At 41.1% G+C, this 27,184-nt stretch overlaps 2 protein-coding genes across 2 annotated transcripts in view; both read left to right on the top strand.

Annotated features, from left to right (window-relative positions):
• Nucleotides 1-27,184, top strand: part of LOC119912601 (zinc finger protein 2-like) — a 746,717-nt gene that overhangs the window by 587,151 nt on the left and 132,382 nt on the right. The window lies entirely within an intron of this gene.
• On the top strand, nt 7,581-11,774 carry LOC119912704 (coxsackievirus and adenovirus receptor homolog). The gene is made up of 3 exons (XM_038731994.1): nt 7,581-7,741; nt 9,571-9,912; nt 10,242-11,774. The coding sequence occupies exons 1-3, from the start codon at nt 7,672-7,674 to the stop codon at nt 10,541-10,543; spliced, it is 714 nt and encodes a 237-aa protein (XP_038587922.1). The 5' UTR covers nt 7,581-7,671; the 3' UTR covers nt 10,544-11,774.

The raw sequence follows: 27,184 nt of genomic DNA, 5'->3' as shown, positions 1-27,184 counted from the left end.
TACGTTACCTGGTCGAAGTAGGAGTGGCTGGTTTGTCTCAGCCAGCAGCTGAGTTTACAACAATGTGCCTGATTTTAAGACTACAGACCAGTCTGTGCTTCAGACAGTCATTTTTCTATTTAGCTTGATTTTAACATTTTTTAACTGCCAAGCTAACGTTAGCTGTGCTTGTATAAACCATACAGGAGGACCGACTGAGAACAGAGATGATTAAATTAACCCTTTGTTTACCTTAGACAGGTGTACTGATAAAGTATTGTCTTTTTGCTCATGAAGGTTTTATTGCATGTACTCACAGTAACGAGCGAAGCTGCCGGCAACTTGAGTAGTTTTGAGCTAACTTAACTTTACCGTCTCCACGGTGACGGAGCGGCGTCTCTCTCTGCTGGCCGATGTGTGTGTGTAGGAGGCGACAGAGAGCAGCGGAGACAGCAGCCTGATGATAACCAGTCCCGGCCACATTTGAACATTAGAAATAGTAGCTTTCTTATCCATCACGTTTCAAGTTAAATCAGATTTAAAGCTTGAGACATAACGTTACAGACCCGCTAGTCTCGATAGCAGTATCGATAAGCTCGGACCTTACTTATTTTCGGGTTTAGAGCCCTTTTAGCTCTGAAACCCATAGCCTAATTATAAACGTAGTTATCGCCGTAGAACCTGCATCCATTTGTTTCCCTTATTTCCTCCGAGTTATATTCTTTTCACAATAGCCAAACTACTTTTATTCTATCTCCTGTTTATTGCATTCTTGTCGTTGCTTAATCATTGTTGTTTATATTTTCTTTATATCCCCATTTACCTTCACTTGTATTCACATTAACTAGTTAATAAATATTCACCTTGATCACAGACACGTGTGTGTGTTAGGGATGAAAAGGTATGAAAATTTTATATCACGATTATAGCGACCATCATCAGGTTATCAGTATTATCACGGTATTGTAAAAATGTGATTAAAATGTACTGATACACACTGAAACCATTTCAACAAGTTTTATATTGAAAACTACAACTAAAACTGTTTATGCAAAAAAAATGGCAAACAGCCAATACCTTTTGTAAACGTATGAAAACCATCTATGTGTGAATTACTAAGATGCACAATTACATACAGGTGCTGGTCATATTATTAGAATATCAAAAAGTCCTTATTTAGCTGATTAGAGTGTGGCACCAGGCACCTTCAATATTGAACCTTTTCACAATATTCTAATTTTCAGAGGTACTGATTTTGGGATTTTCATTAGTTGTCAGTTTTAATCATCACAATTAAATGAAATAAACATTTGAAATGTATCAGTCTCTGTGTAATGAATGAATATAATATCCAAGTTTCACTTTTTGAATGGAATTACTGAAATAAATCAACTTTTTGATGATTTGATGACTAATTATATGACCAGCACCTGTAAGTCTTTAGAAGAAAGTGATTTTAACTGCAATGGGCCCAACAACTGACGTAAATACAGAGGAGTCTGCAGCGATTCTCCTGTTCCGACACTTTTACAACTAAATTTAAAGCTGCTGGATTGAAAATGTGCAGCGGACGTTTAGAGTCTGCAGACACACAAAGCAGCAGAAAAACGTGTAGCGTTTTTACAAGAACACTCACACACATTCATACACTGGTGAAACAGCCACCAGGGGCAATTTGGGGTTCAGTACACTCAGGACACTTCGACATGCAGCCTGGAGGAGTCGGGGATAGAACCGATCCACCCGCTCCACCTCCTGAGCCACAGTCGCCCTCGATCAAGTTTCCCTCAGCGCTCTCATAAAAACTAATACACGACCAGACTACAGGGTGACCGAAAAATCTCTGCAGCGCTGTCTTCCACCATGTTGTCATTGACCCAAACAAACGCACGTTGCTTACTGCGAATGCACGCCTGCTTCTGAGGGACTGTCGCTAACTTTGGTTGATGCTGGACAGTTTTTGCCTTGAGTTTATAAATAGTGCGGTAACTGAACCCCGTTATCATAGTAATTAAAATGTGTATGGAATTATTAAATGTTGGGAATTTTACCATGGTTTTTAGATAACACGTTTATGTAGCGATAATATATAAACAGGAAATGTATTTTCTTAATTTCTCTTGTATCTAAAGCAGAACCGTTAAAGTCTGAGCTTATCAATACTACAATCTCAAATAATTAAGTCCCAGGGCCCGTCTAATAACAGGTTTCGGTATCCATATCTACTCCAAATTGTGCAGCCCTATAAATAGAAAAACTCCATATTGGTCAGGCTCTAGGTTTTCTCCAGGAGAGTGCGGTGGTCACTCTGGAGCAGTTAGTCAGAGCAGAGACTTGTGTTAACAGGAAGCAGATCACTGGAGCTGCTTCCTGATCACTCAACCTCTGTTCACACAGCAGCACGCAGGTTTAGAAAACTCTTAAAAGAGATTACATTTAGTAAAAAGATTTTACATTGGATGAAGAGTTAAATGTTGTCTTGACTTCTGTAGCCTGTCCTTTGTAAGAAATGTTTCTGTACGTGACTGCGGGCTATTAGGAGACGTTTCATCAGCTTGACCAATTATTAAAGTACTGTAATGAATAAGTCCCAGAGAGCTTTTATTTTCATAACAAAAGATTTAAAAAAAGTACACACAGATTACTAGCCCAAGTCTGCTTATCTATCACAGCGAGCTATTTGACTAAATGTTTTGTAATCACTAATAGTTTGTTTTCTTCTGCTATTGCTATTTTAAAAAAAATATATATATTTTATTGTTGATTTTCTTGTTATTGTTGGTATACGCATCATCATTTCATATAATAGGCTATACTTTAAAGCGTACCACTAGCATAAAATTAATTCATGTTACAGCAGTTTCAGCAGATGAACGTACTGTAAAGAATACATTATTGTCATTGGTGCGCCACCATATTGCTACTGGCAAATCATAAATGCAACTAAATATCGATTTTGATTTCATGGAATAGCGAGATTTTGATTGTATGTTTCTCTAAAATTACACATGACGTTTGAATGAGATTTATTGATACTTCTGAAATATGCACAACAATCATTCAGAGAATAATAATGCAGGCAGACGTCACGGTTATAACACAAGACGGGCTGTATTGCGCATGCGCCGCGCGGGAAACTCCCGGAACAAAGAAAAGAGAAACGCTCGTGAGTTTTTCTTTCAGCTTCCTCTCTTCAAGATGAAAACAGGAATCACGGAGACACTTTGGAAATCAAACCACGTCAACACAAACCCTGGAGCGGGTTTTCAGGCTCTGATCTCTAACAACAGAATGAACGGATGATACACGGACCCTCGAGACTCTTCCTCGTGTCTTTAGTCTCGTGATGAAGTCATGAACACTGACCTGAACATCGGTGCTATCAGAGCACGAGGCTGCTGTTTGGCTCCTGTGGTCCGGGTTCTGGTTCTCCATCGTCCTGCAGGTCTCCGCTGTGACTGGTGGACCGTGTTGTCCTGGACTGAGTCTGGATTCTGGTCTCGGAGCTCTTCAGGCTGAGATACAGGAGCGCTGCGGGATCCCGCGGAGTGTTCTCGCGATGTCACGGCGTCTCGCCCCGCCCCTTAGTTACCGTTGCTGAGGCCGTTTAGAAACATGGCTCCTTGATTTCAGGCAGAAGATGAAGTTTAGTTAGTTGGTTTCCTGAAACCAGCTGATCATATTTGATGTGTATGAGGGAGTGTGCTTCACACAGAGCAGAGTTTTAATGAAGCGCTTGTTATTATCACATCAGAGGCTCATGAAAATATCCTGCTGAAGCTTTTTGTTCATCGTGTTTTTACACAAAGAAAGAAATAACTTCATGTGTCACATTTAATGTTGAATTTACAAGAAGGCAGAATCATTAAGAGTTTGTCGTAGACAGCGTTTCACAAAGTTTCTAAAGTGTCCTCTAACTCAACAAGTCACTAAACTGCAGGATTGTTGAAGGGAGTCTGGGACTTTCTCCCCGGGCCACAAAGGAGTAGCTATATTACGGTTACTGTTTAAATGGTGAAATCAGATGAAACAGACAGTTTGTTCACAAACATCTGCTGCTTCTCTCGGCAGCTAAGAGAGTCCAAACACATCATTAACATCACAGTGAAGCTGTTTGTTCACTTAACGGGCCATCGTGTGTTTGTCCAGGTCGGCTCTCTATTCAAATGGGGATCAGCTGCTTGAAAAGGCGACTGATGCGCATTTTCACCTCTCTTCAGGTGATCAGCTTGAATAGGAGGCAGAGAGCTGAACATGTGGACATCAGCTGGCTATTCAGCTGCATTAATGAGCAGCCCAAACAGATGCAAACACAAAGCCACTGAAGGAAAACTGTGTGTTGTGAATGTAGCCTGCAAACCTCTTTAGTCTGCGTTAATACAGAAGAAATTAGAAATATAACAACATGTTGATGTGATGCTCACTTAATAAATAAATGCTGATAGTTGGGAAAAATTGTTGGGGAGGATCTCTTCTCTGTGGCAGCGGCGGGTATTAAAGCACAGAGTAAAAACAGATTAACACATAGGCCTATAAATGTTTTCTCCACATCTCTGGGGGTGGTAGAGTCAGCCATGTGATCATATTCAGACCAAAGACTTTTTTGCAAGATATCAAGAATATTTCCATTTGATTGAACACTGCAACCATAAATATATGGAGGATCTGGTTTCAATATCTCACTCAGCGTTAACATCATCTAGCCGAACTTCGCTGAAGAGCTGAAGAGCTCGAACACAATAAATATGAGAGTAATATAAAATGTAAAATCAGCTGCCCTTATCCAGGTGACTAACTTGCAGCTCGAGCTCAAAGCAACAAGCAGTACTCTCTCTCACAGAAATTGTGAATGAGCGCACGAGAGCGGACGCTTCATGTGGGCACAACAGATATTCTTCTTCTGCCGGGCAGCGTGTGTGATGCTGCTCACATTTCACACGTTCACCCGGCAGTGTCTAGCTGCGAGCTTGTGCATAATCACGGCATCACTGAGACGGTCCTTCTGTGCGTCCAGGCTGCGTCCTATGAGCTGAAAGCAGACATTACGCTTCGTGTGGACATGATACGCTCACACTCAACCCTGTGTATGGTGTTGTCCTTTTGCCGCTCCCTGGAGAGACCACCGCGGCTGCAAGAAGGACCGCCAGCGCCGAGTTTGGCCCGAGGCCGCTGCAGGCACAGCTCCCTACTCCGCTCTCCCGGATTTCTGCCCCGCCGTCACAGGTGGTGCCAGCTTCGCGCTCAGGTGGCCTGCTCATGGTTTAACCCCCCTGTGCAGCCACGGTGTTCTGGGAAGCGGCAGTGACATTTTGTGTGTTCACTGTTAATGTTCTGCCGGCACTTTCTCTGTTGAGACATAGTGTTTTGAAATGAAACATAAACAGAGCCCTAAAGAGCATGTTCTGAGCAAGCAACTGTGTCTCTCCCCATCCCCTTACTCTCTCTGGGGGAGCGGTACAGCGGTGGGCCTGCGAGAGCCACGTTGCCTCGTGCCCCCCCTAGCAGCGAGGCACGGTCGGCCCCGGTGTGGCGGGTGTCAGCTCACCCCCTCTAGTGGCCATGCCTCACCGTCAGATTGACTCATGCATGCTTGCCACGGAGTGAGACGCTCCTCCTTGCATGACGGAGCATGTTGGTTCCTCCCCGTCAGGAGCAGAATTCCCCAGTTCGGTGGATAACGGAACCCATGGCTGGCGTCCCGGCCCTTTTGGGGTGGGCCCACCATGGGTCACGGAGGTGTGTTCCCCACCTGCAATGACAGCAGGGGCACTGGACTTTAGAGCTGCTACGGCAGGCGGGCATCACAGTCATGTTTTACCTGGATGACCTGCTGCTGCCAGCGAGGTCCCAAGTTGGTGGTGCAAACGGCCAAGCTCGTCGCACACCTGTCTGACTGGGTTTGACGGTGAACTGGAAGAAGAGCGCTCCTCTCCCAGAGGCTCACTCTGCTGGAGCTGCTTCGCTCTATCAATCATGAGGCTTCTGGGCCTCATGTCAGCGGCTCACTATTTTCCATAATTGTGTGATCAGTCATGAACAGCAAAAGTGAAAGGAGTGTGTTACCTGGCTGAGAAGGTGGAGGTGTGCAGCCTGTCGCCTGCAGCTCTTTATCTAACAGCTCACTGTGTCTGCTGCTGCTGACTGTTGCATTACTCACTGCAATATTTCAAACTTGTCCGCTGTCAGAAAACTGTTGAAAATGACAATTGTCTTCATTAGATGCATTTTTGCTGAATATGAGCAGTCAGCACTCATCTCACTTACAAACAGATTGCATTTCCTGTGACTACTTCAAAATAAAAGTCACCTAGTGTTTTGCCAGTTAAATGCTTTTAATGTGCAGCTGCAGCAGCAGGAAATGTTCAGTTTCATCAGCAGTTACTTAATACAGCATTTCTTCATCATGATCAAGGGGGTAAGCCACAGTTGAAATAGTGAAGCCGACCAAAGCCTGCATGGTCGGTCTCACATGTAGGCCCAAAAATCATTTTAATTCTACACCTTATTTTATTGATAACTCACAAACTAATCTGCTCACCTTGATTTCCACACTTGACGTACTGACACATAACAAATAGTTACCGGGTGGTCTCTGTTGCCACATAGGGGACACAGGAAGTGATGTTTAAGTCCTCTTTGCAGTGTCTGAAGCGCCTGACAATTCAGAACTGGGTCAGGACAGCAACGGCATCTGTGGTGGGCCGTGGTATGCCCCATGCATTTCAGGTGCAAAGGGCCCGCTCATAGCTGCTTGCAGCTCAAATTAAAATACAGTTGTTTAATTTTTTTGGTGCATTTGGATGCCTATTTATTTATTGAGCTTTTTTTATTTCTAACACTAATTTTCGATTGTGGCAGACACGCTCCTTCATACACTGATTGTATTAATGTCTCTCTTCAAATTAAAGAAATTTGCAAAAAACTAAAATTGAATTGTTACAAAACAACAAACTATTAAAACAAACACAAACCAATAACCTTGTCAAAATCCCTCGACCAAAGAATGCCACGTGTAGTGTTGACAAATTAAATTATATTGTTTCTCTCGCCTCGTTGCGGGCGCGTTCTATTGACTTAGAGCATCCTGTTTGGGCGATTACTCTCGGTCCCTCCATGGTTTTATTATTATTACCCTACTTGGCGGGCACCATCAAGGACCTCTATTAAGTTTTGTTTTGCATCATAAAGCTTTTCTTTAAAGTAATGGTAGAATATTTGGAATATTTGGGTTGTAAAGAGTTAACAGTGTACATATAACTGTTATTCTTACTTTTTTATTTCTATTCTATTTTTGTTTAATGCGTATTTTCTTATCAGTTCTGTTGTATCTGGAGCTGCAGTAATAAGTGATATTTCCCAGTGTGGGATCAAACATTTCTATCTTATCTTGAATATTCTAGCAGTCTTTCCATCCCTGCTGTTGGGTTGTCAGATGTTTTCTTACTTTTTTGTCGTTGTGCCAGTGATGTTTGTCTGTTGGATATTTGCAACACATTTTACCAGTGTTCATGGTATTGTGTTTGTGTGTATCCTGTATGTATTCTGGCCCTATCTCAATAGCTAATTGTCTGACAAACTGACATTCCACTGTTGAGAGATTGATACTGTTGATTACCATATGGGGGGAGGTTCATTGTGAACAAAAACTACACAGCAGGTTTCATCTTCATCAGCTGCTGCAGCTCTGCAGTCATGACTGCATTAACATCAGCACGTTTTGTGGCTTTGTTCGCATGTTCATGGATCTTGGTTTTGTGTCAAGGTAAGGTGCCTGTGTGTGTGTGTGTGTGTGTGTGTGTGTGTGTGTGCTTGAGCAGGGATGTGCACAGACACAAAAAAATTTTCAAACCAAACGTTGAATATATTAACAAAACTCTGACTTCCTTACAAATTTGTTTTAATTCCTTCAAACTCACACAAATTGTTTCATTCTCAACATTTTTCTACAAAATAATCTATTCACACAGAGACCGTGGTCTTTAGTATTTGCAAGGTTTATGACAAAACCAGGGACCAGAAAAGGAAAATAATCGTACACTTCAACATCAAATGTTCACACTAAACTGTGACCTTGTGCTGCAGGCATAAAATAAATACTTTTTACCTTTTGTATCACAAGCAGGACTTAGTTTCACATTTTAGGGAAGGCTGTCATGTAAATATCTATCAGCAAACAACAAACTAATAGAATGGAAAGTTAACAGATGAGGAGCCCACGATCAAAATGATGAAGTCACTATTTTAAGCAATACACTTTTTTCTCATTTCATACACATTGAGATGTGTGTTGTTTTAAGCCTACTACCCTCCGTCTGTGGATTTCTTGTAAACCAAAACAAGCTAATCTGCATATTTAAAGAGAACATTTCAGAGGAAAAGACTCTCGATGTAAGTCATTAACTGGGGAAGTTCTGTGGTGATTTGCTTTTATTTAGTTTTTCCTATTCCTGCAGTGTCTATCAAATATATGCAAATTAGCTGATTTAATTAGTTAACATCAAAATTTGCATTTCAATGTGGCGACTGTGATGACTTTATTAGACACAAATGTTACTGCCTGTAGTGTCTCCATTAAGTACAGTACATTACCCTGTATGGGCATGATAGGTTGCCTAAACTTAAGATAAGTTAACTATATTTGGCTCTTTTGGCTAATCAGCTGTGAACTGGAGGCACTGGTAGTTTAGTCTTTTATTAGCCAAGAAAAACACCGCTGGGAGGGGCTGCTGCCTGTCTGTGGGTCTGATGTGCCTGATGTGCCAACATGTGCTGCAGGGAGAGGGAGAGAGAGAGAGAGGGAGAGGGAGAGGGAGAGAGAGAGAGAGAGGGAAGGAGAGAGAGAGAGAGAGAGAGAACTGAAGTCAGAACTGAAGAAGTCCTTCGGATGAGGGACGAAACGTCTTCCAGTATCTTCAACCAAGTCCAGCAGGTGTGATTTATTAATAAGCTTTGATTATATTGATTTATGGATTTATCTCTTGGTGAATGGCAGAGACCAACATGTGTCCTCTCCCCTCTCGTGGTGTCTGTCCATGCAGATCCAGCAGCTTCATTTGTCTCTCTGAGAAGTAAAGCAGTTTCATACTGTAGGGACTCTTTCCTCAGTAGAAGTAGTTCAGACACAGTCTGAGTAGAGGACGGACAGACTGGGGACACATTTGGAAAACAAGGACAAAGATTCAAAGCTTCTAGGAAATAATAAACTTCACATGTTTAATATTTCAGCTGTTTGTTCAGGGTCAGAAATGCTGATGTCTGTATTCAGATGGGAAATAATATCAATAATCAATAATCTCCAAACAAGCAGAAAGCAGATGAAAGTAAAATGTCTCCTGTCTGATGGTGCGGAGGACGACTTGACTGACAGCTGTAGAAATGAGCAACATGAAGTCAGCGTGCAGCTGCAGCAGAGGAGTTAGTCTCTCCTTTCTGCAGCTGGGACTCAAGTTGTCTGAGAACAGGGTTTGAAATGCTGCTGAGTTCACATGTGCTGTTTTATAGAGACCTGATCTCTGCTGCTTCCATCAAAAGATGTTTGAACAACAGGAAACATTACAAGTCCTGACTGGAGGCTTTTCTCTTTCTGCTCAGAGACACAGGAGGTGATGGTGAAGCCTGGAGAGGACGCCACTCTTCAGTGTCAGAGTCACAGAGGGGCTGACATCACAGTGATAAAGTGGATCAGACCTGACCTGAAGTCAGATGATGGTTTTGTCTTCTTCTTCAAAGACGGCCGCTCACATGAAAACTACCAGCATCCATCTTTTCATGGTAGAGTGGAGCTGAGAGATCCAGAGATGAAAAATGGAGATGTGATTTTGAAGAACGTCACCACCAACAATACTGGAACATATGAGTGTCGGGTTAGAGAGGAAAACAGTCCGGGCAAAGAGGAACTCATCAGCACCATCAGGCTGACAGTGACAGAGCCAGGTGAGCGTGTAGAGCTCAGAGTGTCTCTTTGTCTCTCAGGTGAGTGTGTAGAGCTCAGAGTGTCTCTTTGTCTCTCAGGTGAGTGTGTAGAGCTCAGAGTGTCTCTTTGTCTCTCAGGTGAGCGTGTAGAGCTCAGAGTGTCTCTTTGTCTCTCAGGTGAAGCTGCTTCCTGGTAGTTGAGCTGAGAAACATCACAGATCAGATGTTTGTGTTTTAGAAAGATGTTGCTGATGAGACTTTAGAGGAAACAGCTGCTACGAGTCATGTGATCAAAGTGCAGTAGATAATGTCTGACATTCTGATACCTCACACCTGTTTCTGCTCTGCAGGTCACACAGCTGGACACAAGGAGGGAGGAGACAAGGAGGGAGGAGACAAGAAGGGAGGAGACAAGGAGGGAAATGTTGGACTGAAAGTTGGTCTGCTAGTTGGTGTGATTTTTCTTCTTCTTCTTCTTCTTCTTGGGTTTGAATGCTGCAAACATCAACTGCCTATGTTCTTCAATTCTTTATTGGGTGTGAATTCTGGAAACAGTCGCAGCCTATGTTCTTCAACACCTTTATTCCTCTTTTTATTATTCCTCCGTCACACTTTTTGGCGTGTCTCTCCTCCCACAGTTTTTGATGTTTAAACTCAGATCACATCAATCGTTCAGTTCAATGAGGACATTATCATTTTATAGTGTTTTTTGTGAGTTAGAGTGACATTTTTGGTAGAGCCTTGGAAATTTTCTTAAAATGTTTTTTAACTTGCTGCCCTGACCACAAGTTTCACTCTTCATGCATCATTGAACACCAGAAATGTAGAAAATCTTGTGCTGGTTCCTCATATATTAGTCCATCTGAATTATACATTTGGATAAGTGTGCTTCCAATTGACAGGAGTGACACTTAACTCATCCATTAGCAGCAATTATAATTGAAATTTCTGGACAAAAGCAGAACTTACCAATCTGAGGACTCTATGAAATGCTCACATTTTTTAACTTTATCCACACTGATTATTTATAATTTGTTCACAAATGCCTTCTGCTGCTGCTGGTGAGGTCATTTCACAGATGCAACCTTTTGTTACAAGTGTTAACTTGTTACTGAATTGCATAACTGAAATGTCAGCAGGTAAGGTGGGAGACTGCTGGAGGCCTCCTCCAATACAGTCTAGCATGCCAAAAACCTATAGCAATTGCCAGCTACTGGGGTTCATGTCCCCTGTGAAAGAATGTCACAGGGGCTCTGTCTGTTTCTGGCAGCCGTCCACTGTTGACACTTTCCACATCTTTGACACAATTTTACCACAATATAAGTTAAGTAACAGTCCTGCTTTCAAAATGTTACTATAGTCAAAGTACAAATAATTAGGTCATTTTAACTACTTAACATAATGTTAGCAGTTAAATCTAAATCAATGTGTTATATATGTAATCTGCGGAGTATTTTTTTCACATATTTGCAATAAGGAAACGAGTAGCTGTTGAATGCTGCTCTGATCCGGAATCAAAAGCAGCTCAACCAACAACACCAACAACATACCAGAGCACTGGCAACGGTCCAGGTAACAGGTTGATTACACGCAAGAGTTATGTCCTCAGGGAGTACATCTCCAGAGCATTTTTGACAGTCCAGTCTGACTATTTACAGTGTAACAGAGACTCTAGACCTCATAGCAGTTATTTTGTTGACTTTTCGACAGCATCCTGCTTCTAAAACAGATGTAACTGAGATCATTAAATCCTGATTAAAAACAGGATAATTGACCTTCCTTAACTGTATCTCCCCAGAGGAAAAATCTTTTGCTCAGAAAAGTATTTTCTTTAACTCTTGAGAAAACACTAAGATCTTAATAGTATTTCCTTTTGAGATCACTCCAATCTGAATTGTTGCTCCTAAAACCCTTTAGGAGAAAAGGATGAGATGAAGAGAGATTGAGGTTTTGAGACTTAGGTAAGACAAATGGATACTGAATTGAGATTACAATAGGATAAATGAAAGTAACAAATGAGATCTCATCATTGTATCTTTGAGTTCATTAATGTCTTGCTTATTGCTCCTAAAAAGCGTTGGGAGCTCTGGGAAGATGTTTGTGTGCTTGATTGTATTACATTACTGTCTATGATTGGAGAACCATGCTGGATTTGAACCCTGCTCCTGTTGAAATAAAATAATAATGAAGGACTTATTGTCTTTAAACAGAGTACAATTTTCCTTTACTTAAAAGAGGAGAAATACCATATCCATATTTAAAGTCCTCAAAATTCTACTCAAGTAAAAGGTATACAAGTATTTTATAGTGAATGTACTTTAGTATCAAAAGTAAAAGTGTTTGACAGATACATGTTGTATCTCAGTTCTTGCGTGCATTCGGTCCTTAATAAATTCATCTCTTACAAATATGTAATATGTAATATCAAAGTATTGGGTGTTCCAGTTATGTTGGCTGTGACTACTTTAACAAATTGGAAAGCATGACATTTGAAAGTGCATTATTTTCAATGTCAAAATTTTTTTCCAAAAAAAATTTGCACTTTCAAATGTCATGCTTTCCAATTTGTTAAAGTAGTCAATGTTCTGTAACATAATAGAATCCTTCTGTAAGGACGCAACTAGCTCAGTAGCACTCCTGCAGGGTACGTCCCCCCGTTTTACCATCAATACAGGGGTCAAGCATCAGAAATGTTAGCAATCAATATAAAAAAGATCTGATGTTGCCAAACTAAATATGATTATGATTTGATGAGCAAATAGTTACAACTTGCTGATGACACAAAAATTTAGAACTCCCCCAATTTTTTTACTTAATTGATGAGTTCTCTAAAGCTTCAGGTTTAACACTTAATCACAACAAATGTGACCATTCACGAATGCAACCTCATAAGTGCTCACAATATTTTCATCAAAACTTCTGTGAAATATCTTGGAATTCATATAACCAAGGACGTTAAATCTAGTGAATCTTTAAATATACAGAACAAAATTCAACAGTGTAAATCTAAGCTGAATATGTGGTTACAAAGGGACCTAACAGTCTTTGGAAGAACGTACTTATCTAAGATGGAATCCCTAGCCAGATGCATTTATCCCGCATATTCAATGGCCATACCTGATAAATTTGTTAAGACTATTAATCAACTGAACTTTAATTTAATTTGGAAGAATCAGGTACATTACATTAAAAAATCGGAAACCGTCAAAGATAATGAAGAAGGTGGTTTAAAGGACGAGGGATGCTGGTTAACTTATGATAAAATAATCAAAGCGATTCCTCTGTCAATAAAAGGGTTAATCCAAAAGATGGAAATACAAACGGCTACATTATATCTACCCACACTCCAACTCAATGGGCGTGACTTCCTGGATGAGGGGTTTTCAAACAAATTAATTCGTATTCACCTTAATAATATACTTTTCCCACTACGATCAAACAGAAACCCCATACTCCAGCTGTTCTCTGAATCACACATTAAGAAATTTAGTACCAACTATATCAAGTACCCTGTAAGCCCCAAGACAAAAAAAGTCAATTTTAACATTATGTGCAATATATATATATATCCATCCAACGAGCTGCCAAAAACGATATTCGGCGTGGATCATAACTGTACCTTTTGTGAAACTGAAATTGAAGCAACTGATCACCTGTTTTTCCATTGTATGTACTGTGAAGCGTGGACCTCAGAAAGAGCCCAGCCCCACCCTCCCCCATCATCCTGTGTGAGTCCCCAGTCACCACTGTGGACTCCTTCCGCTTCCTGGGGTTAGGTGTTCAAGCTATATGACAGTAGTCACGTAGACAGAAAGAAGGTGGTGGCTGATTTGACAAAGAAACTCGGAGTAGGATAAAGAGGAGTCAGAGAGAGATCGGGGTTATTCCTCGGCAGACCTCAGAGGCATCGGACTCAGAGCAAGACCATCACCGCACCGGACCAAGACAAGAGACGGGGATTTGAGCAGCAAACAACTAGAGAATACTTCAGAGATTCTTCAGGGGACTTCAAGAGATCGAGCCACGGAGGGTAACCACAACGACCAAACCAAATGAAGAATCATCGGACTCTGAAGATTTTCTCTCACTAAAGCTGCAACGAAGACTGAACACTTTTGAAGACAATTTGAGGGCTTTGGACAAAGCCTCAGGTTTCCACCAGAGTCATCAGCCCAGCAGCGGAGGAAGGATTTCACCGGCCGGGACAACTCCTTCCCCTTCCTTTCTCTCCATAAAGAACACATCAAAAATACTCAAGCTCAGCTATCACAATCAGGTTTTGAATTTTAGAAATTTTATCAGTTCACTCAAGTTTTAATTTTTTTGCAATAAAATATATAATCACTGCATTTAAAGCACAAGTAGTAGACATTGAATTTATTTCTTCACTAAGGTAGTAATTCATTAGGTAAAGTCTGTTTAACCTCTCTAAAGGTTCTTATAGGTTGCTCTAGCCAACAAAATTAACTTATCCTTGGGGCCTATTTTCCTGGCCACTAAACACAATCCTAGAAACTATACCAAGTGCACTGATCAATGAGAAAAGAGCTGTCGTTAACGTGCGTGGCAGGGTAGGCATTCGGAAGAAGACAGTTAGAAGCTAGGCGAATCTCTTCGACAGCAGCTTAAACAGTCCTCAGTTATACCTAATAGGGTAATACCCACAGGCCTAGAGGATCGGGCCCTTTAAGACGGAGAGCTGGTCCAGTACCTCCTGAATAGGGGTAACTCGGGATCTAACAATACTAACGTTGAAATGTCTTTCTCATAACTGCAAACACACAGCTACATCACCACATTTGTAAAAGTAACATACAACCAAACATCAACTGCAGACACAAGATAATCACGAACAGATTAGATACAAGGCAAAGATAACGTAAAGTTAGGTGTAAACAACCAATCGCACTGCGTTTTTCCACTTACCTACAGCTAGATATAATCCATTGTCTCCACTCTGGCTCTTATACCAGTCTGCCCTCGTAGCAACAGTTAGCTGTATGCAACGTAGGTAGCTACTGTTAGCTGTATGTAGTTAGTTACGTTTGCTAGCGATGAAAGTAACAAACTACCATCAACATGATAAAAGCCAGATTACCTGTCCAGCAGAAATAAAGCCATCAGATATCACCCACCGGTCTGACCGCTTCGCTCCTCCGGTCTGAGAGCTGACCGGGTGCGCGCACGGGGGCAGCTCCTGTCGCAGCACGGCTGGTAGCCATGGCAGCGAGGGAGAGTGAGAGTCAGCCAGCCAATCATTGCATTCGAGTGGCCGACAGACAGCAGATTTTTATACTCTCTTTTTCAGTGCAACTAACTTTTTAATATGCATTGGTTTATATAGAGAGTTTCAACAAATATGACAAAAAGTTTTTTAGAAGCAACTTACCTTCCTTGCCTTTAAGTGTCAAGTGATGTCTGTAGAAGTTTTTATAGATATTGACCCCATTGACCTTTTTCATTTTCCAACTGTCTTTTATGTCGTAACATTGAAATCTCAGAGCTCAGCGCCTGGTTTTATAAAAAATTGTTACAGTGTGGGGCTTTTATTTAGAAAAACTAGGTCAAGCAGTGGTTTCCTGTAATGTACAGTTAGTCTCTGGGGTTTATTTTACTGTGAGTTTGTGTGCCTGTGTATGTGTACATGGCGGGTGGGAAATGCATTTATGCATACATGCGTTTCTTCTATACAGCATAGTTCAGAGGTGCATGATTTGAGGTGTGTCTGTCAATGTATTAAAGTGTTTGCTTTGGGAAGGAACAGGTTCACATCGCACACGATCAAATACACACAAGGTACTCTTCGCTGTCTGCAGTTTGGTTAGGTTTACACACCAAAACTAGTTGGTTAGATTTAGGAAAATATCACGGTTTGGGCTGAAAATAATCGCTTACATTACATAAGTCACGTTTGTAGTGTATGTAACTTTAACTTTTGGTTTCGTCAGATGGGTTACATTGGAGTTAGGTGACACTGAAGCACTGTTTCCTCTAGGATTTTTTTCACTAGCAGGAGCAGCTTCTCCTCTTATTTTTAGGGAATAATGTTGTTTCATCTGCACAAGAAGTTAGAAAACACGGTTATATTAAGGGTTCGCACTTTGCTTTGCTTTGCTTGTTGATTAGTCTATCTCTAAATCAGCAATTTCTGTTCTAATCTACATGAAGGTATCGATAACATTACGCTTGCTGACTAGCCTACTATTGCCTATAGCTTATCTGTTGTTATCTTGAGATGGACATGTAGACAACCAAACTTCTTGCTTTGTTATGCGCTGCATATAATCTGCCATTTCAAATAACACAGGCAGCCTATACAATCTGACTATTACTAAGGTATCTATGAACATAATCTTTACAATGCAAAGAAATAATGTTGCAATAACATGGGAGCCGGCTGTTGTTCAAGGTAGTAGGGTAAGCCTACATATAGAGGGAGACCTGTGTGTCCAGCGTAAAGCCTTACAGACTATATACAGGCTTATTTTCTCTCTATGCAGCTTAAAAAGGATTCTTTCTTGAAATCAAATGCTGGTAGCCTGATCGAAAGCCAAGATTAGTTTTACCAGCTAAATTCAATAGTGTATTCGCCATCAAACATCGCTGCAAAACAAATAGCAACCAAGCACATAAGAGGAAATAAATAATTTATTTCAAAAGAAAACCATGCTCTTTGTTAAATTAGGCAGAATCAATCAGTCAATCCAGTGAACATCTGACTTAAATTTTTACACAGTGCATAGCCTACATTTGTTCTGCAGACTTAAAAGGCTTTAAAACACCATTAATGGAAAGCGAAATTGTTTCTGCAGCTTGTGAAGGCTTAGAAAGGCTGTTTTCCAACACAGCCAGAGACATAGTGTAACGGTTTAGCGCGCGACTATTTATTATTATTTTATGGGGCCAGTCAGGGATATCCTGACAAATAGTCGTCACACACACACACACACACACACACACACACACACGAGTATGCCCGTTACAAGGATATATGTATATTAACGTCAATCTCTGTCCACATAAACCCTTGGAATAAAATCATTAGTAGCAAAAGAAGCATCAACAACCGTTATTAGTGATTAGAAAGTATATTGTTCACCAAACATAGCTATAACAGTCAGAATAATGGGCATTCACAGACTTCCTCAAGTTATAGTCAAACACAAAGACAACTTAGTCATAAGTTCCTTGAACACAGAAAACAGTTATGTCCATCAAAAATATAAAGCCAAAAGTAAATTTTCAGTTCCAAAAAATACCAGCAACAAAAAAAAGACTTTTCTACCGCTGTGTGCGGTCTACAACGACGCGGTGCAACTCCGTCCGTAGACACTGAGTAGGCTATACGCCATCCGCCACAGCCGCCATGTCCAGACACCACTACACACACGGTCTTTTCAAGATTTAATCTACCTTTCTCTTGCAGTCTCTCTCCTTACTCATCTCAAACTGCCTCTCCTAAGATGCATGTTGACAGGGCTCTGGTGTTGCCAAAAGATTCTACAGCGTCCCGTCGACAGGTCTTCACCATCAACTAAAAGCCTTCGCAGAGTTCTGTAATTATGACTGCAATAATTTTAATATATACATAGCGGAAACCCTGCTGAAGGGAACCTTGTGCCTGTGTCCTGGGATGAGAACGTGTGTGTTTGAAACCTTTGATCAGCTCTGAGTTCAGCAGCAACTGAAACACTTTTCCTCCACATTTGGGATTTAATCAGTCTTTATCATCCAGTTACATGAGAAATACAGTATATGAGCTTAGAGACCTAGTTTTAATTAAAATTTCTCACATGGAGTCAGGAAGAGAAAACAGTGAGGTGTTTGTTTTCAGACTTAAGTACCACCAGATAAAAGTGGTCAGGTCAAGTAGCGTAAATATGATATGTTTGGGTGTGAATGCTGCAATCATTCATAGCCTATGCGGGTATCTCCTCCCACATGACAACGGGCTGCAAAGGATAGTGGTGCTATTTGTATTTTAGTTTCCTGCTTCAGGACATCACACTGCCTGTGAGCCGACTTACACTGAACAAAGAGATTTCATTACGAATTATATAGACATTATGTTGCTTTATATTGGTATATGTGCTTCTATTTTTAACCTACTTATAATAGTTATGTTAATTTTTGCCTGTTCAGCTTTGTTGTTTTTAGTCTGATTTGTCTTTATACTCAGCAACTCCTGTCTCCCTTTCTCTCCTGTACACTCTCATTGTGACCCTTAAGAGTAAACATTTTGATTGAAGCAGCAGCTGCAGAAAGGGATCTTTGTTTATCACATTGGAGACACTATTATGTGGACTGCATGCCGGTGTGTCTGCTTTTGTTAGAACAGGTACAACCAGTAGTTGTCTAGGAATGAAGGAAGCAACATTTTATACATATTTATTGTCAAGTGACACAAAAAATAATAGATACATGCTTATCTTTAAGTTTGAATGAAAGGAGTAGAGTTCGAGGGAAGGGAAGGGCTGCGGGTGGTGCCAAATCAACAAACAACTTTTTTGGCCAACTAATTTCATCACCTTACAAACTGAAACAAATGAAAAGACCAAAATCAACAAACCCCTACTAACTAAACATACCTGTCAAGAAAAACACATAGTAGTAGCCATTCATAAACTAGCGTTTCAATAAACAATGAAAAGCTAGGTGTGGTGCCAGAATAAAGCATGTCTAAAACGAGGACTATTAATTTAAACCTGTAACCCAGCTCCCAAAAATCACTACAGTGCCTCAAGCTCAAGCAAGTTGACATAAAACACAACCGATGTTAACCTTAAGGCTAACCAATAATGTGATCAAATGTCTAAATCAATAATGTAATAATCTCTGTACCACTAATATAATAAATTGTTACATTAACAGGAGGTTATTATATCATTGGGTATTTTTGCAGAACTTCATAACGTGGTAACTTCCCAATATTGTAATAACTTGGCCAATGTAGTAGAATGCCACCAATAATCTCTTAATGTTTTGGTAATGCATTGTTTTTGCAATTAAGTTTTATTATTATTATTTTCAAATAGGCAAAGCTATGATCATGTCTAATAACAGTAATTTTATTAGGGTGGGGATGTAGCAGTGGATAAGACGCATTGCCTTGGGTGTGAGAGACCCGAGTTTGATTCCTGCTGTGACACATTCACCAACGTGTCCCTGCGCAAGAGACAAGAGAAGCAGAGACATATATAGCAATTGTAAGTTGCTTTGGATAAAAGCGTCAGCTAAATGAGTAAATGTATTTGTGAATATTACACACTAACATGCGAGGACCCTATTAGAACTTAAAGTTTTTTTTCTGCATCTCATATTTGGTGGCCTAAACATGCTCAAAAACTCACCACACTTTGCTCACACGTCAGGCGAAGCAAAAAAATTACGTGTTTTGTGTCTCGCACATTAGCGTGGCAAAATGGCTCACGAGTGCCCCTATAGAGCAGACCCTGGCCAAAGTTTCACCTAAATGTACGACACTTCTGTGCTACGTTTCATGTCCAGATGTACAAAAAAGTCTTTTGAAGCAATGCCCAACAGAAAGTCGGCCATTTTGAATTTAATCTTTTGCCAATTTACAAACTTTGTATTTTAACAAACTCCTCCCAGAGAAATAGTCTGTCCCCGAGTTCAGATTTTCTCTGTGCATTCTAAACCCACTGACAAAATAAAAGTTGTACAAACAGCGAGTTTTGTCCATGAGCATGCCTGTGGCATGGCGTCTAGGGTTGGGCATTGTTTAAAATTTTACGATATCAGTACCAAAACCAGTACCCTTAAAGTGATACCAATACCATTAGAGTACTTAATTTGATACCTTACATAAAAGGCCACCCGTTGAAGCCATAGTAGTTTATTGGCGGCCTATTGTTATTTTCATCGTTATTATGGACAAGCAAGGTTATCTAATTTATGTTTATCTTGTTTCAAATAACTGTTACATAAAAGTTTTTGGAAATTGTATCTGATCCTCCTCATCCTAATTAGTTCATCCTCACGGGTAGTATTAGCCTTTACGTGGAAAGGCTACAGCTTGCGAATTTTTTTATATTTGAATGAGAAATGAGTGAAATAGTTTAGTTTCATAGTAGTATACCATTTAAGCTCACCCTACAATGATAGGAATTCTTTAAAAAAAACAAAAAAAAAAGACACTAAAATCTACAACAATGTACCATTAATAAACTGACACATTACACAATAAAATGAAAGTTATGAATTTAGGGGCCTTCTGATAAACGGTTTCAGACAGCTTTTAAAATGGCCACACTTAATTTACCCTATATTGTAGAATATCACGATACGTTTGAAATTGCAATAAGATCGTATAAGTATTGTGATAATTTCGTATCGTGGGTCTCTGGTGGTTCACAGCCCTACTTGTCTCACTGTCTGTGACAACAGCAGACTATTAGGGGGAGGACTGGGCAGGTCAGTGTGTAGATGCAGTCAAAATAACATAAGTGCTGCTCAGAATATAAAGTAACTGTTGTCCAAAGGCACCGCTAGACCCTTTTTTCACATGCTGTGCTCCAGTAAAATGGTCAAGAACCCTTGATGTCATTTTTGGGCTTTTGGGCTCCGCGGTCAAGTTAGCGATAATAAATATGCATGTCCGGTAAAACTTTCAGGTAAAACAGAAAAACAAAACAACCAGCATGACTGATGTATCGGTTTATTAAGGATGTCTACAAATGTTGCCTATAAAATGGATACAACAGAATAAAATATCACAATACAAAATACAGAACAATAAAAGAATGTGGGCATGGATATTCATAGAAACATAAACATCAATAAAATGCTTATTTTTAAAGATTATTCAGCTACAATGACTAACTTATTTACCAAAAAAATACTTATACTTATTTGTCCTAGAACATGTTCAACATTTGCTGCACTGACCTGTGGTTACCTACCAGCTGTTTCTACTGTGCTATTAATTTATGTTATTGTCTTATATAGCCCCTACTCACGCCACGCCACTCGCTCATGCCATGTCAGCTTGTTCTTGCCTCTCAAAGTCTGATGTCGGCAGATAACAGCAGACTAATGTTACGTCACTGTGCAGCTGCAGCGCATCACGGTCTGTCTGTGTTTCGGTTGCTTTCCTAACTTTGTGCCTGTGGCTCAGTCGAGGTTTAGTTAAAACTCTGGACTAATGCAAGATGGAAAAAACAGTGGATTTACAGTGAAGCATCACATGTTCAGTCAAAGTATAAATAGTATTTTACATTTGAAACTGAATTAAAGGAAACCTGGAGTGCAGGTTGGAATGGGCCTGATTGGGCACCTCACGATTCGATTACGATTCAGACACTGCGATGCGATTATAAAACGATTATCGATGCATCTTGACGCATACGTTTTTTTCTATATAGGATCTCCAGATAATTACTAAGCACTTAATTTGCGCATTAAAATCCAAAAGAAACATCTCCTAATTAGCTTAAAAGGACAAATGGTCCGGGGCTGCTTCCGCAAGATCCGCCTTTTGCGCTCCGTCAACATTACAGTTACTATTAACATAAATAATAGATGTTTTGACATTTGTTGACATCCAAGAATCAATTTTTTCTCCCACCCCTAGCTCAGACTAATGGAACCGTTGCTTCTCCAGATTGGCCCCCAGTCTTATCAGACTTTGAGGACTGAATTACAGCATGAGGAGGAGGTGGAGGAAACAACTCGCTTGTCTCAAAACTAACTAAGCAAGGTGACCGCGTTCATGGCGTTTAAGGTTTCTAAAATTAGTAAAGGTTTTCCCACATGTTTCACACCAGTACGGTTTCTCTCCAGTGTGAACACGTGTGTGTCTTTCTAGGTGACCTGATTGAGTGAAAGTTTTCCCACATTGTTCACACCAGTATGGTTTCTCTCCGGTGTGAACACGTCTGTGTCCTATCAATCCACCTGCCAAAGTGAATGTTTTCCCACATTGTTCACACCAGTACGGTTTCTCTCCGTGTGAACACGTATGTGTTTCATAAGGTCACTAGATGTAGTGAAACTTTTTCCACACTGCCCACAGCTGTAAGGTTTCTCTCCAGTGTGAATACGTAGGTGCAACTTTAGGTGACCTAATGTAGTGAAAGCTTTCCCACACTGTACACAGAGGTACGGTTTCTTTCCAGTGTGAACACGTTGGTGCAACTTTAGGTGACCTAATGTAGTGAAAGCTTTCCCACACTGCCCACAGCTGTACGGTTTCTCTCCAGTGTGAACACGTTTGTGGGCTTTTAGGTTATTTGATTGAGTGAAACCTTGCCCACACTGCCCACAGCTGTACGGCTTTTCTCCTGTGTGAACACGTTGGTGGGCTTTTAGAAAATCTAATCTAGTGAACGTTTTCCCACACTGGTCACAGCTGTATGGTTTCTCTCCAGTGAACTCTCTGATGACTCTTTAAACGTCCAGCTCTTGTGAAGGATTTGTCACAGTGGTGACAGCAGTGACGTTTGAGTCCCTCTCTTCCTCTCCGTTTCTATATCAACAGACAGAGAGAAAGACAGTAAGGAAATGTCATGGTGGAGCGAGCCATCTAGAAGCAGCTGACACTAAGACCAGTACAAACCTGCTTCCATGAAGATTTGTATGGCGGGTGAGAACAGTGAACTTTTATGCGCCAGTCTGTTATTCTACAGCTGGTCTAACCAGGCGAACCACAGTAATAATTAGAGCCCGACCATTTATCGTTTTGCAGATATTATCGGCCGAGATAAGCTACTTACTGATTTATCTGCATCGGAGTTTATAACAGCCGATATTTGACTATTAAAAAAAGAGAAAGACGGATACTTCCCTCATGTCATGAGTGTGCTCTGCAGCTCCTTTTAACAACACTGCAGCACCATAGAACAAAACATAAGCTTACCGCAGTCTACCAGATCTCAGAGCGGCTCTGCCGGAGATACAGTGAGTAGCTCCCGTTAGCTCTTACACTCAGTGCTTTTGGTGTGTTGGTCATTTGTCACGTCAATTACATGACTTAAATAATAATAAAACAAGCAACTATTCACTTCTCTTTGGAGACCAACACTTGATAACAAGCTAGGGAGAAGACGCTGGCGCTGTCTGTTTGCCGCTTCTCCAGTCAAGTTTTTAAGCAAACTTTTGGTGAATCTCAACAGTTTCCTCACTCCAGCGTGCACTGCAGTGATTAAACAACTAGGACTTCTCCGCTTCAGTGTGCTGAATGGGAAACGTGGAGTGGACTCCAGTATGCTACGGCCAGTGCAAAGATTTGTTGCACCATCAAGTAGCAAAATCATACTCTTAAATACACAGTCTATGGCAAATAATTCTGCCTCATTCATGACTATATCCTGGATAAATGTCGGGATTATATGTGCATTATAGAGACCTGGCACCAACCAGATACCTTTTTTTCTTTAAATGAGAGCTGTCCCCAAGGATATAGCTACCTCCAGAAAGCTCACAGCACAGGGCGTGGAGCTATCTCTGCAACCATTACCTGAACTGTCTTCATTTGAATGCCTTGCATTTAAATGTAAGTCCCCTTCCCCTGTGCTGTTCCTCCTCATCTACCGACCACCAAAACCAAACACATCATTTATCACTGAGATGTCAAATCTTCTCACAACTTTCTGCACATCCTCCACTGCTGTTATAATTTTAGGTGATATGAACATCCACGTTGACACCCCCTCTTGCCGTTTTGCAGCTGAATTTCTTCAGCTACTGGACTGCTTTAACTTAAAACAACTTGTTGGTGTCCCCACACACACCAGGGGGCATTACCTTGGACCTGGTCATTACAAACTCTGCCCCTCTCACCAACCTGCAGGTGTATGATCTAGGTGTGTCTGATCACAAGGCCATTTCTATGGATTTGCCATCCCCATCCAGCCTTTCCAAGCCTAAGCGGAATATCTGTTTCAGAAACCTTTAAAACAAGAACTCTTAGCAGCAGACTTTCAACATTTTTCCACACACTTTTAATCAGCCGACAAAGCAGTACTACAACAGCCATCTGAGCAGCCTCCTGGACCTTCATGGCCCTGTTAAAACAGGAACAGTCACCTTCACCCGCTCACTACCCTGGTTCACAGATGTGCTTCGTAAGATGAAGGCACCAGGGCGGGTCCTTGAGCGGCATTTCAGAGCCTCTGGCCTCACTGTCCACAAACAAATTTACCGGGAGCAAAAACAAAAATATGCACAATCCTTCAAGAGGCAAGGTCACAGTTTTACTCCGATGCCATCAGAAACAACCCAGGAAATTCCAAGCAGCTTTTTTCCACTATAAACCACCTTCTTGAACCACAATCCCTCCCACTTACTGCCACTACAGAAGAGCAGTGCAATAAATTCATGGATTTCTTCACATCAAAAACTGCACATATTCGCTCTGCTCTTTCTGGTCCTCCCACCCAAACTGTTCCCCCAACTTATACCGTCTCCAAATCCCTGAACTGCTTTCCTGAGGTTTCGTCAGAAGAGGTGCAAACCACCTTCTTGAACCACAATCCCTCCCACTTACTGCCACTACAGAAGAGCAGTGCATAAATTCATGGATTTCTTCACATCAAAAACTGCACATATTCGCTCTGCTCTTTCTGGTCCTCCCACCCAAACTGTTCCCCCAAGAAAGCAGTTGCCACCCACCTTCAGGACCCACCTCAAACATAATAACCGCTAATAATTCCAGTCAGGTTTCCGCTTTGCCCACAGTTCAGATACTGCCCTAGTCAGAGTCCTCGACCTCCTCATATCATCTGATGCTGGCTCTCCATCCCTCCTCATCCTCCTTGACCTTTCTGCTGCATTTGATACTGTCGACCATGGCATTCTTTTAAACCGGCTCCACCTCACTACTGTACTAAATGACACTGCCCTCAGTTGGTTCAGATCATACCTCACAAACCAGACAGAATACATCTCCCTGGGCAACTCCAAATCAAATCCACACACAGTTACTTGTGGTGTCCCCCAGGGGTCAGTCCTTGGCCCCATCCTCTACCTTACCCCCCTTGGCCAAATCATCAGCAGTCACAAAATTTCATTCCACTGCTATGCCGATGACATACAGCTCTATATAAATGCCACAGCTGAAACCAAACCCTCACAGTCATCCCCATCAAAACTCACCACCTGTCTGGAGGAGATAAAAAGGCATGGAACTCTGCAGCTAGGATCCTGATGAGAGTGTGGAAACATGAGCACATTACCCCCATTCTCAACTCACTCCACTGGCTTCTCATCTCCACCAGGATTGAGTACAAGGTTTCTCTCCTCACACATCAATGCATCCATGGACATGTCCACCCCCCCCCCCCCCCCCCCACCTCAAAGAATTTATCAACCCACAAAACACAACCCGTTCCCTTTGCTCCACTCACTCAAACCTCCTCCACATACCCAGACCCAGACTCAGGACAATGGGAGATAGGGCATTTTGTTCTGCTGCCCCACATCTATGGAATGCCCTCCCTGACACCTTGAGGGCACCTCAATCCACTGACAATTTTAAAAAAGGCCTTTAGCCATTTCTTTTTAGCAAAGCTTTTGGTCCCCTTTAGATGTTTGTTTTCTAAAGAACTGCATTTTTGTTTTTTTTTCTAACCTGTGGCACTTTGAGGTCTTTTGATGAAAAGTGCGTTATAAATAAAATGTATTAATAACAACAACAACACAACAACAACCACCCTCTCATTTTTCACTGCCCTCTCCAGGCTCACAGCAGTGTGTTTAATGTTACGGAGGAGGCTACGCTGCTGACAGATGTGATTAAAGATTTATTTCTAAATGAATAAATGTAATAATAATGTATTTGTCAGCAGCTTAATAACGCCGTTCTGAGAGCCAACAAGTTGACAAAAAAATGTACACCCAACATCTCAGAGCCTGGAAAGTCACCTGCGCTACACCACCTAGCTTTTTTAAGCAATATCCGCATACAGACATTATAGGCAACCTGAAACTAATGTATGGTGTTTCTCTTAAACTTTGGCCACAGTGGTGCAGTATAGAGAGGACTGTAAACAAGTCACATATAAACAGGGGAAAAGAGAGGCTACACATCCAGCCAACCAAACTAGACCTGAAGCAGCCGCAGGCTCCGTGAGTTAAATCAGCTGATGCGCCACAAAAACCTTTAACTGATGTGATGGAACGCAGCGATCGATCAGTGACAAGTGATGTCAATAGAAAATAAAAATGTACAGAGAAGTGTTAAATGATACCAGAAGATGAAAGCAACAGAAAGCCAAGCTTGTGGTTTAAAACTTTTTTATACAGTCTATGGTGCAGGCGTGCTCTTCTCTTTCTTTCAGTGTAACATAAAAATACTAATTTTTTGCCACGATCTGGCTACAAAAACGAGTATTGTACTCAATACTGGGCTGTTTCGGTCAATACCTTAAAGGAGACCTATTATGCTTTTCAACATTTTATGACTTATCTACAATTAAGGGGCGGCTGTGGCTCAGGAGGTAGAGCAGGTTGGCCGTTAGTCGGAAGGTCGGCGGTTCAATCTCTTGGGCAAGATACTGAACCCTGAATTGCCCCTGGCGGCTGTTCTGCTAGTGTATGAATGTGTGTGAATGTTAGTTTCCGTTTGAGACTCAGTGTATGAATGTGTATGACTGGTGAATGCAGATGTAGTGTAGTCGAAAAAAGACTAGAAAGGCGCTATACAAGTACGGAGCATTTACATTTACAATGTTATAATGTTGGATGTTCATGTGAAACATGGCCAAAGTTTCACAAAATGAGGTTACAGCATTTATAAAAGGTAATGTAGCCACACAGCCTCAATATTATGGAAGGTAAGACTACCACACATCTTGCAACGTTGATGTTAACATAAGTATGTTATCAATGTATAAACATAAGTATATTAACATGTTTTTGTGACATATACACAGCTTCAGACCTGATGAAGTATCTTGTCAAATCTTTTAATAGTACAATGGAGCAAGGTAAGTTAATGGTGTCCAGGTACGTAAATGCAAAATGTAAGGTAAGATTTGGTAGGTGTACAATAAGTCTAATCACACTATCAACTGATATGAGGAACACGGTAGGTAAACATTAAGTGTAATATTAATGAATATTTTTAAATAAGATAAATGTGAAAGCTTTGAAATAATTACAAGTATATAAACTCATCAGTAAATATGTTTGGTCTCAGGTTGAAAATGCTGTATCCAGTGGGCTCACTGGCATTGCCTGCACAGATGAGCAGCGGCTCTGGAATGTGGGGACCCAGAGGAACCTCTGCCCAAAGCAGTTAATGGACATCACCTTTTCTCACCACCAAGCCACT

This window comes from Micropterus salmoides, unplaced genomic scaffold, assembly GCF_014851395.1.
Source record: "Micropterus salmoides isolate LMB-PRFRI ecotype aquatic unplaced genomic scaffold, ASM1485139v1 Ms_hic_scaffold_2, whole genome shotgun sequence".
In the NCBI taxonomy this organism is placed as follows: domain Eukaryota; kingdom Metazoa; phylum Chordata; class Actinopteri; order Centrarchiformes; family Centrarchidae; genus Micropterus; species Micropterus salmoides.
This window is presented reverse-complemented; position numbering and strand designations above follow the sequence as displayed.

What these genes read in the sequence shown, in the direction of transcription:
- LOC119912704 (XM_038731994.1), top strand. Translation starts at nt 7,672, where the DNA reads ATGACTGCATTAACATCAGCACGTTTTGTGGCTTTGTTCGCATGTTCA. An exon ending in GATCTTGGTTTTGTGTCAAG is followed by an intron (nt 7,742 to 9,570) that starts GTAAGGTGCCTG and finishes CTTTCTGCTCAG; the next exon opens with AGACACAGGAGGTGATGGTG. An exon ending in GCTGACAGTGACAGAGCCAG is followed by an intron (nt 9,913 to 10,241) that starts GTGAGCGTGTAG and finishes TCTGCTCTGCAG; the next exon opens with GTCACACAGCTGGACACAAG.